Source organism: Pezoporus wallicus, unplaced genomic scaffold (genome assembly GCF_028554395.1).
Source record: "Pezoporus wallicus isolate ANWC-B61680 ecotype Strahan unplaced genomic scaffold, APGP_CSIRO_Pwel_v1 contig_5958, whole genome shotgun sequence".
NCBI classification, from domain to species: domain Eukaryota; kingdom Metazoa; phylum Chordata; class Aves; order Psittaciformes; family Psittacidae; genus Pezoporus; species Pezoporus wallicus.
The window spans coordinates 1,377,908-1,394,071 of NW_026638491.1; the positions used below are offsets into that span (position 1 = coordinate 1,377,908).

Genomic DNA, 16,164 nt, shown 5'->3' on the forward strand with positions numbered 1-16,164 from the left:
CACATGAAATGGAGAGATAAGCTCCTTTTTCATTGCCCCTGGGTTAGGGCAGTCCCAAGCACAGCTGCAAGCTGGGGGAGGCTGTATGGAGAGCAGCCCTGAGGAGAAGGACTTGGGGGTGTTGGGTGACAAGAAGCTCCCCATGACCCAGATGTGTGTGCTTGCAGCCCAGAAACCACTCGCGTGGGGCTGCATCACCAGCAGGTCAAGAAAGGGGATTCTCCCCCTCTGCTCTGGTGAGACCCCCTAAATCCTGTAGATTATATAGAATTGTCAATGAAGTATGAACTTGTATTGAACTCAGCAGTAGGATGGGATCATGCAACAAGTGAGAGAAAATTCTTGAAAATAGAAGATCCATCTTTGTTGCAATGAGGGTGTTTTCAGTCTTTTTTTCTGTGTATCTGAGGACAGTCTTGGTGAAACTAATGCAGGTTTGTCAGCTCACTCAGAGAAATAACCCGGGTATGGATTTTATGGGGTGCCTTGGGTTATTTGATTATAAGGGGTGAATGTATTAGTGGGGTTTTTGGATTTACATGCCAGCGTGTAAGTTCAGAGGTCTCTGATTGCTTCTCATTTTCTTTCCCATCTGTTTCTCTGGCATTACACAGTCTGTGTTTTGTGATCAGGAAGGCCAAATAGGGCTGTGCAATAGCTGCTTTCACAACCAATTGTTATCATCTTTGCTGTGGTGTTTTATAGTTTGATTTGCAACCAAGTATGATGTCTGTTAACACCTTCCTGAAGATACGACCTGAACCTAGCAAAGCTGCTGAGGCCATAATTTGGCAAAACTTTGTTGCTGTTTACAAGGAGTTAATAAGAGTTTGTAGCTGTAAGCAAACAGTTTGTATGTCAAATGGTTGTCATGTAGAGTCAGAATGACTTTAAGAAACAAAGTATCTCTTGATGTAACTTTACACAGGTGCTTTCTCTGGTGGAACCAAGCGCTGATCACCACCTTGGTTTGAACTGTGTGTCTACCCAAATCCACGTGGTCATCATGGACTTGCTTTCCTCTCCTTTTGCTTTCTGGAGGTAGCCTGTGGGGCTCTTGCTGGAATGGATTTGCTGCCCATTCCTCTGCTGCATCCTAGAAGCAGTCATTGAAGGGGCATTGGGTGGGTATGAATGGATGATATGAAATGGGACGGTAGGAAGGGTTTTAGGTGACCTAGCAGGTCTTGTCAGCCTTTGCTGTCTGGTTTGGTCTTTTTTTTTTTCCACTCAAGATCACAACCTGCTAATGGTTTCTGAATAGTTAGAACATTGTCTTGAATGAGTCCCCACCTGTGTGGACCTTGTGTCTGACAACATCTAGTTGCAATTCTGTTAAAAATAGGATTGATAATAGTAATATATAAGACAGGGCATGGACTTTGTACTAACACCTTTTCAAAACACAGAGTCATTAAAATACAGTCTTTGAGTGATTAGACTAAATTTAAAAGCTGATTGCTTTACAGTATATCTAAATCACACTTAAGCAGTATTTCTTGCCATGTACAGCTGGCTGTAGGGTTTGTAAACTGTGCACTGCATCTCTTCAAACCTTATTATCATTCTTATGCCCCCTACCACTAATGCAGCATCTTGGAAAAAGTTAATATCCCCATTCTAGTTGAACAGGATGTCTCTTCTTGCCAACCTCCAGAATAAACACTATAAAAGTGGAGTTCATCTGCCTGTCCTGTACAGCATCCCACACTGAGCTTTTTCCAGACATCCTATTGAAATAACATGCATTTTTGCGGGCATGTAAATCACCCAGGATAAATAGGTAACAGTTTTGTAACATGGTGTAATTTAGTTTCAGAGTTGATAGATGATAAAAGCACAAGTATTACATCCATCCACTGATGTTTCATTTTAATTAGTTTACTTTTTGTTTTCAGTTGCATGGGGTTTTGGTTGTTTGGGTTGGGTTTTTTTCCTCATAGGTATTCAAGTGATTCCAAAGAATGTTAGCAGAGCATGTAATGGAAACTTGGATTCTAAACTCTCAGGGCCAGACAGGAATAGGAAAGGCAAAGCCACCCATGGCTTTTGACAGATTTATTTTCCTTCATACTTTTGACTTGAAACTGCTTAAGACCTTTCAAAATTAATCAACATAGAGCATGCTTCTGCAGCGAGCAGGGACCTGATACAGCATCCAGGCTCTTACCTACCTTAGAGCTCTGCAATTCCAATTAACCTTTCCAGAAGACAGGATGGTGCACATGCACATAAATTTGATAGTGTTGCCAAGGGTATTTGGTAGGAAATACACTTGTTATGCTGTTAGTTCAAGAAGTGAAGAAGAAGCCAATGCTGGAGACTAACTGTGAGTCTGCTTGGGTCTTCCTGGTTAATTACACAGTTCTGTTAACTTTTGCATTGAAACTTTCTTTTGTTTTAACTTTCAAGACTATACAGTACTACTCATAAAGTGTACACAATGGGTTACACAGCAACCAGAGACCCAAAATCTAGATTTTTCCTGCAGCTGGGAAATGCTGTTTGTGACTTGAACACCTCTTGGGATACAAGGGGGAAGGAGCAGACTATAGTATGAAATCAGTGGCTGTTATCTTCAGCTTGGCGTGCTGCTAATTGTCATAGGTCTTGGCAAGAGCACCAAAAGCATGTTTATGCTGTGAAGACAGTACAGTTTTTCTTTCTTCAAAGCTTGTTCTCTGCTTTATTTTATAAGCTCAGTCAACCAAAGAGCCTTTTAGTACTGATGCTTTTTGAGATTTTCGGTTTTAGTTTAGTGTCTGGGGGGAGGTGATAACAGTGGAAGCCCCTATACCTGTCAGTGCACCAGGCTCTTGCTGGGTGTCATAAAATATTACAAGAAATGTACAGTAGAAAAATTCTTGGCAGCCTCCTTGATAGTGACTCTCCATTTTCAAAGTAGGAAAAGCAGACAAACAGAAGTAACTGAACCCCTCTATTTAGAGAAGAGGACTTTATTAGGAGAATGTTCATCCTTTTTGTAGTCTGCCCCTGCTTTCTGGCATAGTTTCTATACTGGTTGTGAATTAATCGAATTACACCACTAACCTTTTGGGCTATCTCATGTTCAGGAAGTGCTGCTTGGATCAGCGTCAGACTGATCCTGAATTGCATTTGAGTAACACTTTAATTTCCTCCTTGGCCTCCATCCAGCTGCCAAGCCTGGACCTTTTGTTTTCTGTGCTTGATGGCAAATTTTGGCTTTACAGGTTTTTTTACATTGCTGCCAAGTTAATTTTAGAACTTCAGTTGCCATGGCTACTGCTAAGTATTTTTTAGTTCTCTACTTATTTGCTCAGTTTGCTGCTTTCCTTTTTAATTTTTTTCCTTTTCTTTTTCTGTGTGTGAAGTTCATGAAGTACTTTTCCTACCCTGCAGAAGACAAAAAGGAGGGCATGCGAGAGGAGAGGCTCTTGCTCTCCAGTCTGACTTAGCTGCTCTTTCGGCAGCAGCAAAGACTTGAAAGCACTGCTCTTGTAATGTGTGTTCAGGATGAGTCCGGGAAGGAAGGCACAGGTAATGCACTCACCTGGATGTACTAAGTGAGATGTGCTGAGACCACTGTTACTTCTGCTGCCTGTCTTGAGGTTTATCTGTGTCTTGCAGGTTAATTGTATAGGCTTATACAACTAAGTGTAGTTTCAAGTCATAGAATCCTAGAGTGGTTTGGGTTGGAAGGGACCTTAAAGCTCATCTAGTTCCACCTACAGGTTTCATCCTGCTGCTTTCCCAGGAATTTTACTTCTTTACTGAGTACCTGTTAAGAAAAGATGTAAACATGTTGTATTACTTTTGCCAGTTCCCATCGGTAAGCTCTGTTTAGTGTGTGTAACACCTCTATTAACAAATCTCTATTCTGTGACTGAAACAGAGAAAGCCAAAGTGGGGCAGAAACACGCTTTGAATGCAGTTGAAAACAAATCCGTGTCTTAGGTGTCCAAGGGAAACATGAGGCTGCGTGGGGAGGGGAGCAAATGGTAACTAAGCATGAAACTCCATGAAGTCTGGATGAGAAATTTAAGAGCTTTTGGGGACTTAGCTGGATGCACTGGAAACTCCTTGCACAAAAAGTAAATAACAGCAGAGGCTCTGCCTGTCTGTATTTGATTTTTGTCATCTTTAACCTTCCAAGCTGCAGCTCTGCTCTTTAGCCAGTCGGAATTTAAATGTGTTGCTACAGTAGCATCTTTGTTGGAGATGGACTGTGACTAGTGCTCATTAAGGCTACAGATGTCTGCTCAGATTATGAATTTCAGAAGCTTTTTCTGTGATGAACTGTGAAATGCCAGGCTTGAGCAGAAGATTAAAAAAGATAAAATAATGGCCCCTCATCCCTGTGTCTGGCAGACTTAATGCAGTTGTTCTCAGCTCTCTCTAAAAACTTTGAGGCAGCAAATTTGTTCGCAGTCAATGAGATAGCCCTCTGAGCACAACCCGTTGTGTTTCCTTTATCAGTCTTTTCCTGAATTATTCCCAAAGCTTTTTACACTGCAGAAATCTCTAATCCGCAGATAACTAGGGTTTAATAGGCATAAGTGGCAGTGATAAACTGTTTATATATGACACGATTAAGAAACTTATATCTTTATAAGGGGGGTGAGGGGAAGTTTGAAGAATAAATACTCCATGAATTTAAACCTGAAATTGGTGAATTTGCATTTAATAGCAGAACAGGGAGACGTATTTAAACCTGACTGGATAATACCTGCTGCTTCTGGAGAAGATGACTGAATTATCTAGAAATTCAGTTCAGTGACTTCTGTGATGTGTAAACATCTACTGAAAGTTACTAGAGCAGAGCTGAAGAGTTTGTGGCTCTTTCTTCCTAAAACAGTGGTGCATGTCCAGCTAAGATTTTTCAGGTGTTCTCATATCTCCCTCCTGTTGCAGTGTGCTCAAAATGTGTAGAGGTTCATCAGGCAGTCCGATTTAGTGTTGTGGTTTATCCGCAGCTGGCAACTGAGCCCCACATAGTCCCCCTGGTGGGATAGGTGAGAATTGAAAGTGCAAAAGTAAGAAAGCTCATGGGTTGAGATGGAGACAGTTTAAAAGGTAAAGCAAAGGCTGTGCATGCAAGCAAAGCAAGGCAAGGAATTCATTCACTGTTTCCCATCACAGGCAGGTGTTCAGCCATCTCCAGGAAAGCAGGGCTCCATCATGCATGATGGTGACTTGGGAAGACAAATGCCATCACTCCAAATGTCTGCCTCCCTGCCTTCCTCCCTCCCTGCCTCTCTCCCTCTACATGCTGAGCATGACATAGTGTGGAACATCCCTTGGGTCAGTTTGGGACAGCTGTCTCCTCCCAACTCTTTGTGTGCTCCCAAGCCTACTTACTGGTGGGGTGAGGACAGGAAAGGGCTTTGGTTCTTTGTAAGTGCTGCTGAGCAGTAACAGGGACATCCCTGAGTTTTCAACACTGTTCCCAGCACAAATCCAGAACACAGCCCCATACCAGCTACTATGAAGAAAATTAACTCTGTCCTGGCCAAAATGAGCATAGCTAGGTACCCATTGTTCCCTTCCACGTATCTGTAAACTCACCTGGCTTTGTTACCAAGAAGTTGCTCATTTCAACATGATCAAATATATTGTGAGGCAAAGAAAAAACTTGATGTAGAAGTCTCCTGTATGCAAAACTGTCTCACAGTTCTGCTGCTTTTGTTTTAGCTGTGCTATGGAGCAGTTTTCTTGCCCGGAACATTTTGGAAGACTGTTCAGAGCAGTTAATTTCTTCTCCTTGAATGGGAAGTGCTCTCTCTAGGGCTGCAAGCCAAGGTAATGTTACTTTCATCTTTTGCAGATTTAGATTTAAAGCCTTTGCTACAAAAGGTAGGTTAGATGCAGGTGTCTCTTTCTTGGTTTAAACTGCACCACAGAGGAAGTGAAATGTCACTGGACTTCACTTGTAAACATGTTTTGCTAAGGGACCTTAACATTGTATCCTCTTGGCCCAGAAGGCAAGAATAAGGTTGTTACGGTGGTGAAAGAAGACTTTGTTTCAATGAAAGCTGTATCTTCCTAGGCAGAACTCCATCTCAGAGACACGGTGCACTCTGTGTTCCTGTAAAGATATAAAGACTATGCATGTTTAGGGAGCTGGTTTTTTTGCATGGGAAGGGAGTGTTTCCATGAAAAGTATTCAGCACTGCCCAGGGCACAAGAAAGAGCACTTGATTGGTAAAATGGATTTTTTTCATCTTCGCAGGATCATAGAGTCACAGCATAGTTTGGGTTGGAAGGGATGTTAAAGCTCATCCAGTTCCAACCCCCTGCCATGAGCAGGGACACCTTCCACTAGACCGGATTGCTCCAAGCCCCATCTAACCTGGCCTTTAACACTGCCAGGGATGGGGCAGCCACAGCTTCTCTGGGCAACCTGTGCCAGGGCCTCACCACCCTCACAGGGAAGAATTTTTTACTTTTATATATATATATATATATATAGGATATATCTGTACCCCTCAGTGGAGCTCCATGTGGACACACAGAGGCTAGAACTATCTGAATGGATGGAGATGCTTATTCAGATCCCAAAAGCAATATTACTATGTTGGCAGATTCAAAGGCTGCACAAGATTGCATTATTCAGAACAGCGTCTTCATGGGGCTCTAGTGGTTTGGAGATCTCTACACAGACCTGTGGTCCCTAGTGTAGGCATGCCTTTTAGGTTGATCTTGTTCTCAGAGATACATTGAACTATGTGGGAATGCAAGCAGCAGATCTAAAACCCTGAGAAGGGCTAGAGTTATATTGGCAAAGAAATGATGTTTCATTGGGTGCAGTAATCCCAAAGCTCCAAATCAGCATGTTAGTTTCAAATTTACCCAAAATCTTTGCAAGATATGTGGGTTGTTGCATGAAAAGAACCAGATAAAATAGATGTTTTGTTTCAGACTGTCCTAAAGCTGGCCATCAGAACCCATCTGACTTTTGATCAGGTATTTTCTTCTTCAGCATTCTGGTTAATCTGTTTGGATTTATGTAAGTTTTTTGTGCGGGATCTCAAAGATGCTTTGCTATACAGGTGGATAACCTTAAAAGTGTTGGAAGTATGTTGACATGTAATTCACTCTTCTCATTTTTCTTTCCTTTTAATAAAAAGGAGTTTATAAAGAGGAGAGATGGTGCTGCTGTGGAATGATCCCATGGTAACTAATTAAGTCTCATCAGGTGTGCATAGGCAGCCTGTTCTGAGTCTTATGCCAATGCGCTGTAACCAGTGAGCTAAGATGAAAGAAAGTCCTGGGGTATTTTATTGGCATGTTATAATATATTTACCTTCCTTGCAGTGAAGAATTGCAGGTATTGTATGCATCAGTTCTTGCAAATAAACTTGTTGATGTTCACATAAAAGTGATCTGCTCTGGGATAGCCCTTGTCCATGATATGAATTTGCTTCTCCGGTGGTAAATTTAAGGAGTGTATTAAAGAAGCCACTGCAATATGTGATGGCTGTAATTAAAATTACTAATGCATGTAAATTCCTTTTCTCCTTTCTGCTTTGATTTACATTCTTCATGCAGACTTTGCTCACTTTGAGTGAGCCAGAGACCTCCGGTTGACTGGTAAACAATGATTTTAGCCATCTCTCTAGCACAGTTGCACAGGGAAATAAATTTAGTAAGGATCCTTGCTGAGATGTGTGACCTTAGGTATCAAGAAATCTGCATGTCTTGCTGACCTGCACAGCTCTGGTTGTAATGGCATCATCAATAAAACAGAACTGTTCAAGAGTGGTGGATTTTGTAGTTAGTACCAGGACCAATAACCATAGAATCACAGACCAGTTTGAGTTAGAAGGGACCTTAAAGCTCACCCAATTCCAACCGCTCTGCCATGGGCAGGGACACCTTCCACTAGATCAGGTTGCTCAAAGCCCCGTCCAGCCTGGCCTTGAACACTGCCAGGGATGAGGCAGCCACAGCTTCTCTGGGCAACCTGTGCCAGTGCCTTAACCACCCTCACAGGGAAGAAATCATGTTCCTTTAGTTCCTTTCCTTACAAAGAAAGTGCAGTCTTTCTTTCCCATCTCATTCCTTCTCACTGAAGTACCTAGGACTTAAATAGAGATGTTTAAAGGATTAGCTATTTTATTTTGTGTTACCTTACCTGACTAATCCATAAATTATTTTTAGGGTTGCTGGAAAATAGGGTTTGGTGTTTAACCATGCAAGTGAACTACCAAAATAAAATACTTAGAGAAATACCCGAAGCATCTTAATGCAGTACAGTGGGTGCTTGAGGAAAGCTCTTCTATTATGCTGGATACAATCAGTATATATTTCATTATTTTGTTGCTAGAGGAATTTGTAAGTGGCTCAGTGGCAATTCTGAGTGATCAAAAAGTGAGTTTAGTTGATAGGTGAAAGAAAGAAAAATAATGTGTCAAGATTTACTGTCCAGCCCTCTGCAGTAGGAAATGAAGAATTTGGATGGATAATCCTCTTATTGTATGGATGTGAGAAGTCTGGGGGTTGGGTTTCTTTTGGTTGTATTTGACTCCGTTTCTCCATTTTTCTAGGGATAGATGAATGTCTTGTCAGAAAAGTACTTTTCTTTTTGAGTCTACAAGGAGTTACAGCATGCACACAAATAAAAATTCTCCCCCCAAAAAAGAAAATGGTACTCAAAGGCTGTATGATCTTGTGAACATGGGGCTGGAAGGCTGGAATGGAGCCGGGAGAACGTGGTTCTGTGGTGCTGGCTCTGAACTTAAATGCAGCAGAGTCACATCAGTGTGTTTATGCCATTTTGCTTCTCTGAGCCTCTTTCCTCCTTTGCGTTTGTTGCCTTTTACCATGTTTTCTTCTAAGATTTGCGTGTAATTCAGAATCCATTCAGATGTTTTACAGTCATTATTCCATTACTTTTTGCTTCTCTGGGCCCAGAGCCCAGGCAGGAATTCCTTCTCCTGTATGGTGACTGAAAAAATCCAGCTCTTCCACCTTGGATTTCTAGGGTGCTGTGCCAGGTACAGCTAGTTTATGTGCTTATGCCTCAGACCTGGGTGTCTTACCTCTGTAAACAAGAAGGTTATGACTGATAGGTAAGGATGGGGGAGATATTCCCATGATATAGTGCACATGCTTCCTACTACAGCATGTGATTTTTTTTGTCTTTCTTAGATGGTCTCGCACTGGTAGTTTATATGCTGGCATTAACTGTGAATGAGGATGGACTGAGTGACAATTCTGTGCCAATCGCTGATTTGCCTGCGTATGCTTTTTATAACATAATTTTCCACAATACAAAGAAAAACTGAAAACTTTTTTTCTCACACCGTAATAGCAGAAAACAGCGTAGGTTAGAAGGAGTTTTATACTGAAACACATCTCAGACTTCCTTTACCTTTTGTCTTGTAGAGGCAGGCAGTGGCCAAGATTATGTGACCTCAGAAAACCAGCTGCTCTACTACCCTAGCATTACCTACGCTATCATTGGCAGCTCTGTCATTTTCGTTCTTGTGGTGGCCTTTCTTGCCTTGGTCCTGCATCACCAAAGGAAACGCAACAATCTTATGACCTTGCCAGTGCATCGACTGCAGCACCCTGTCCTGCTGTCCCGGCTGGTGGTGCTTGATCACCCACACCACTGCAGTGTCACCTACAACGTTAACAATGGGATCCAGTACATGTCTAGCCAGGCCTACCACAGGCCAGTGGACCTGGACTCTCCACCATCCTATTCGGAGGCTGTGCTCGACCAAAGGTATGTGCAGGAGCTAATTCTGTGCTCACCAAAGTTTCACACTACTGGAAGTAGCTCTGTTAGTCTGTGCTTTTGCTCCCTTTATTGAGAGCAGCCCTGAGGAAAAGTAGGGTTTTGCTTGATGAGAAGCTCGCCATGACCAAGCAGTGTGCACTTGCAGTCCAGAAAGCAACCGTGTCCTGGGCTGCATCACAAGGAGCATGACCAAAAGGTTGAGGGAGGGGATTCTCCCCCTCTTCCCCTCTCTACCTCTACAGGGTGGTGAGAACCACCCTGCAGTCCTGTGTCCAGCTCTGGGGCAACAACACAAGAAGGATGTGGAGTTGTTGGAGAAAGTCCAAAAGAGTCCAAGGGCTGGAGCACTTCTGCTGTGGAGACAGCTGAAAGGTGACTTGTTCAGCCTGGGCAAGAGAAAGGCTCTAGGTAGACCTTAGAGCAGCTTTCAGTGCCTAAAAGGGTCACAAGAAATCTGCAGAGGGGCTTTTGACAAAGGCACGTAGCGATAGGAAAAGGGGGAATGGCTTTGAGCTGACAGAGGGGAGAATGTGAGGGTGGTGAGGCCCTGGCACAGGTTGTCCAGAGACGCTGTGGCTGCCTCATCCCTGGCAGTGTTCAAGGCCAGGGTGGATGGGGCTTGAAGCAACCTGGTCTAGTGGAAGGTGTCCCTGCCCATGGCAGGGGGGGTTGAAACTTCCAAGTCAAACTATTCTGTGATTCAATGATTTATCCTTATTGCTTTTGACAGAATTTCAGCATTGCATTTCCGTCACATGAATAGGGCCAGATCTGGGCAAATTTGAGCTGCTCCTGAATATGAAAAATACCTGGTCCTCGGGTCCCCTTACTATTATGGGTATTAAAGGGGTTTTAGGCAAACTTAAGTTTGCCTCTAAAGAGATTTTGAGGGTGACAGGAGAATGCAAAGGAATGTATCACTTGTCTAGTAGTGTCTTGTGCTAGTCTGGAACCAAACCATGAAAATTAACTTTGGAGTTTTGCCAAAATAACCAAAACCCAAGCAGTTACTCCCATCATATGAGATAAGTATATAAAGGTGAGAGGTCTTCAGTTCTTGCATAAAGAAATTGTGGAGTCCATCTGCCCTTCACTACTTTACCAATAGAGGAAAAGGGCAGGACTCTGAACTGAAAAAAAATGTTCTCATTTTAAATAGCTGAAAGTGCTTTGAGCTTTCGTGAGTGAGTACAGTTTGGGTTATGATATTTTTGCAGTTTGACACTGGTTTTATTTGTACAATTAACCTTCATTTTAACCTCTGTCTGTAGAGTCATTCCAAACAAAACTCCTAGACTGACATCCTCTGTACATAAAAAGGGCATGGTATGAACTTTCATGATCCAGATTGTTCACTGTCACCCTGTTGGTATTTTTTTAGTATGAACTCTGGGATCTGAAAATGATAGTGTGGTCCTATTCTTTGCATTTGGCAGCAGCTTCCATGTCTTAATGTTGATATTCATAACAATGCTATCTTTCCATAAGCAAGGGTAACTAAATGAGCAGCTGGCCAGACTGTAGTCACTTCTCACCTGGGCTGAAACAAGTTAGCAATTTAATAGCTAATTGCTCCCAGTTTAGTTTTCAATCTACTAAACCCTTTAGACCCTTCACTTGTTTCCTGTCAGAACCAAAAAAAACCCAGTTTTCATGAATCCAGTACTCATCTTGTCTATGCCTACTTAGCAGTTGCTCTGCATGTGATATCATGACAGCAAAAGTGATCTGTCATGTGGAGAATTCAGCTCATTATTTATTTGTAGGCCATAAGCCATTAATCTCTGTCACTCAGTGGAAGTTTCCTCAGAGCTTTCTTGTGTTCACATCATTACAGGTGTGAATGCACTACTTGTCTTATTTCTTTTGAAGCGCTTTCTCTGGTTGTGTAAATGTTTGTAGGGAAAATTCTTGCTTCTTGCAGCAGTCTTTGAGGGTAAGATGAGATTTGTTGGAAGTGCATAGCCATGAAACTTTGAGAGTAGAGTGTTAGGCAGAATGTAATTAGCTGTATTGTATCTTGGCCAGAAACCTTGGTGCCCAGTGGTGGTGTGAATGTTTCGGAATGACATGTATGAATTAGGCAGGTCTGTTTGAGGTTTCCTGATGAGAGTCATCTTGGAAAAGCTAAGAAATCCTGTTTGGTTTTTTCATAATTGAAAAACTGTACCACCATCCATACCACTGTTTTCAGTAACCTCTTACTGTGTTGTGTGTCTTACAGCAGACCACCTTGGTTTGACCTTCCTCCACCGCCTTATTGTTCTGAATCTGAATCCCCTAATCAGCCAGATCTTCCTCCTTACCGATCTCGAACAGGAAGCTTGGCGAGCACAGACACCCCCATGGCAGGAAGCCCTCTGGGAACAGCTGGCAGTTGGACAAGGGACATCCATGACAGTATGGATGGCCACAGAACACTTCTTGAGAGGACAGCAGATCAAAATGATTCTCTGATCAACTACACTGCTGAAAGAGAAATGTAAATGCTTCAGTATTTGTGATGGGCAGGAAGGCATTTACCTTTTCAAGTCTGTATGGGTTAATCTGCTGTGGCTAATAGGTTTCAGGGGGACATCTGCCTGAATGATGACTTGATTTGAATCCACACTAAGTTAATTTTTTAATTGAGCATTTTGGACTCATCAGAGACAGGGCTGTAAGAGCTAAACGTCACGTCAACTCTCCACAATATTTCAGCAAGCAAGTTTTGGTTCCGACTAGTAAGAGAAACATCAGTTCTGTGTCAAAGAACTGATGTGATGTCCGTCTTGGACTATTAACTGTGTATGAATGTACATATGTGCTTGTATAATATATAGAGATGTTGCACACACACACTTTGCCAGAAGGACTCTTGTTTTCAGACTGCCTCCCATCCTATTGACATGTGAACTGTTTCTTCTTACTGCCTGGTGCCAACTGGTGGTCCTTGAAGCACATGAGATGCAGTCTGGAGGTCCGGTGCCCAATGCTAGCCCACTAGCAGTGCTCGAATTGCAGAAAATATCCTACTTGACCCTTCTCTTCATGACCTGGAACATTCCTACTGTGAATGTAATTGTCAGCGTTTAAGCTCATGAGGATACAACAAATCTCTGACTGAGCAGGTTGGGTTTTTTCCCAAATGGTAATACCTAGGCTGAATTCATAGGTTTTCTTAAGGTTGGCTTATCTGTCAAACTTCAAGGTTGAGTACAGTAGCACTGAAGCTTCTCAACAAAGCAGCACAAGACTGCTTTTCAAAAGTGAAAAAAGCAACATTACTTCATATGTTCCGTCTTAAAAAAAAGAAACAAACCCAACGAACAACCCAAACAAAACCAACCAAAAAAATCCCCACACCAAGAAAAAAAAACCAAAAAGCTAACCAACCCCATGCGCCCCCCCAGCTCTTGCAGTTAAATCTTGAACACCAAAATCAGCCCAAGGCAAAAACTCATTATGGAAAGCTTTAATGGGAATGACTAGTATGTTGTATTTGTAAAATAACTGAAAGCAGGTCATGTGGTATTGGGCTTGTCAGCCCTGTCTGCAGCATGTATACATGTTTCATTCTATATGCATGTAAGTAGTGTATTGCACAGATTTAGTTCTACTGCACCACTAGAACCTTAAAATGTCAAAATTTCACCATTATTCATGTTCATTTGGTTGAAAACCAGAAGTATTTGTGCCTGTTTTGTCCTAACTCTTGTAATGGTCTCCTGTGAAGTGTGTTTCAGTGCACAGTGTTGAACTACTTGGGTGAAAGTATCTAAGACGTGACGGTAGCAAGAGGGGTAGGTAAGCTGTGCATTTAAATGCCACTGTAGTGCTATGTACAGAAAACTATGCTTAATTTACAGAAAACAATGCAGCATTTTCCTCTTGTCCAGAGGGAAATTGGCCTTGAAAAATTATTTATACTTAACATATCAGACACATTTCCCACTTCTCCTTCAATTTAATGAACAGTGCCATTAAACAGACTTTGCTGTCTGTTGGAAATGAAGGAAGCTGACTGCCCACACCTCCTGCTTTCTTCTTCACCATCTTTCTAAGGTAACTTCTTTTGGCCAAAGGTTATATGCTCAGAACACAAGAATTTTTGAGCTTGAGTGTAAGTAGGGGAACGACTCGAGTCTCGGTTCTCACACATGGACCTGAATTTCTTTTCTGTGGAGTGTTTTAGGTTTGTTGTTTTGGTTTGTTTGTTTGTTTGTTTTCTTTATAATTTCCAGCTCTGGAGTCTGCTGCCATGGTATGGAAGAGGCAGGGGCCAGGCATGTTTACAAGCAATAGGTCATGCCACGGCTGAGATGACATGGTGAGGAGTGCTGGAGAATTCTAATGCTGATGGGCTTCACTGCCTTTGGAAGCAGATTAAGGGCAGCCTTTCATTACAGGCTTGCTGGGAACTCAAGCAATATAATTACACTGCCCTTCACAAACCAGGACTTGGCTAATTAATGAATCCGATTTAATAGGCTGACTGTTGTGATTGTCACATAGCAGTTATTCTTTATTATACAGGTATGTTAAACTTGGGTACATAGCTGGGTTAATAGTAAAGGTGGGTAGAGGGGTGTCTCCCGTGAGCACTGGGCCCTGCTGTCCTCTCTTGCTTTTGTTAAAAGTTCTGCTCAAGCCTCTGTAAGAGAGCTATGTAATGCTGTATCAGAATTAGCCTTCATGTTCTTCTGTTGCAGTTTTAAAAACATTATATTGGGCTGTAAAACATACTGTTGAAGAGCTTGGAGTAGCTGCACTGGCATTAACGACCTTTTTAATTTTAAAGTTACCTCAGGCTGTATTAGTGAAACTAAATCATTGTGTCCTGTGTAACTTACATGGCATGTCTCCCTCATGCAGGCCTTCCGTGGGGGACTGCATTTCACCATGTGCATTCTAAGACACCGGGGTGTGTGAAAACCAAATATTGTTTGCCTATGGGATCTGAAAAACGTTGCCTTGCTTTACTAAGAAGTAGGAAAAGAATGGACGTAGCCTGCTTCTTCTGCCTTCTGTGTCAGGCACTGTTATATATGTACATATATATATATATAGAGAGAGAGATATGTATAAAAATAATACTCTTTCAGGTTGTATATATTCACATAATTTTGCATTAAGATAATCCATTTGGACCTTATAAAAAAGAAAAAGAAGGAAAAAACATTCTAAATGGTGTTATGTTTTCCCTTCCAGTTAAGGGTATATTTATCTTTGCATAGGAATCATCTAGTTTTTGAGAACACGAGTTACAAAGGGAGATTGTGCCTTCCTGATTGAATGTTGATAAAGGAGGCTGTTAACCACATTTCTGGCTGTTGTTACATATCATTGTCTAGAGACCCAAAAAGAGAAGTAAGTCGTGTCTTCCTATGTTATTACTTATGGGGACCGCTGAACTTTGAGGAGCAGAGAGCTTCAGTATCTTGTTCCTAAAAGTCATGCTAAAACTTTTAAGGAGGATTTTCATCTTTCTCCCGTTTGCTGGTTTGTAGAACAGATTTGCTATCTGGTATCTTCAGAAATTGCTGTAATATCACACCGAAATTGTTTATAACATGTCACTTCTAGTAGTGTTAATACAGCGTTATACTGCATTATTCAGTGGCATCTTTGGGAAGGCGTGATAGCAACAACCATACTGGTGAAGTGAAATATTTCATTGAAAATCCACAGCTTGTAAAGCTGAAGTTAAATGTTCATGAAATACCATGTGGTAGAATTTCATTTCTGTAGCTGGTAAAATTGGAATTGATCATTCTATTGTTTGCAGTTCCTCTTAGCCATTTAATTTGAGGTCAGTCCTCCAGGAGCCTTCCTTTATACATAATATTTAAACAAATGGATGCTATTTCAAAGACCTATTCTCACAAAAGTAAAGCTGATTAAAGTTTTCTTCCAGATTCAAATTCTCTTTCCGCATGTGTATTGAATGGTGACCACTGCAATGAGTCACTTTCTTCAGCACAGGTATTAATATAATTGATTCCAAAAAAAACATTGAATCACAGACTGGTTTGGGTTGGAAGGGACCATAAAGCTCATCCAGTTCCAACCTCCTGCCATGGGCAGGGTCACCTTCCGCTAGACCAGGTTGCTCAAAGCCCCATCCAGCCTGGCCTTGAACACCACCAAGGATGTGTAATAAGCCAGTAAGATTTGGGTTATATAAAAATGAACAAATAAATAAATTTCAGGAGTTTTGAGTGTCTGTAACCTCTGCTGAAGTCAGTGGTGTGCATTTAAAATTAGGCTGTTAGTGAATCTGCTTGATAACAGTCTAAAGTCCCTTGTAAGGTAAATTACAGTTTACCTTTCTGGTATTGTGCTAATGGAAAACTGGCAGTAATGCTTTTTAAAGAGACCCTGTGAATAATTTTCTTGACTCTTGTCTACAGCGACATACCTGACAACACTGACTGCACGGTGATTTTTAAGTA

General features: G+C 41.8%; 1 protein-coding gene across 3 annotated transcripts in view; it reads left to right on the forward strand.

Moving 5' to 3' along the window:
- LDLRAD3 (low density lipoprotein receptor class A domain containing 3) overlaps nt 1-12,568 on the forward strand; it is an 84,143-nt gene extending 71,575 nt beyond the window's left edge. For all 3 annotated transcript variants that reach the window (XM_057410937.1, XM_057410938.1, XM_057410939.1), the window contains exons 5-6: nt 9,370-9,715; nt 11,955-12,568. In XM_057410937.1, coding sequence (XP_057266920.1) covers nt 9,370-9,715; nt 11,955-12,216 — 608 coding nt within the window. In that variant the 3' untranslated portion in view covers nt 12,217-12,568. The remainder of the gene's footprint in view (nt 1-9,369; nt 9,716-11,954) is intronic.
- The last annotated feature ends 3,596 nt before the right edge of the window (nt 12,569-16,164 follow it).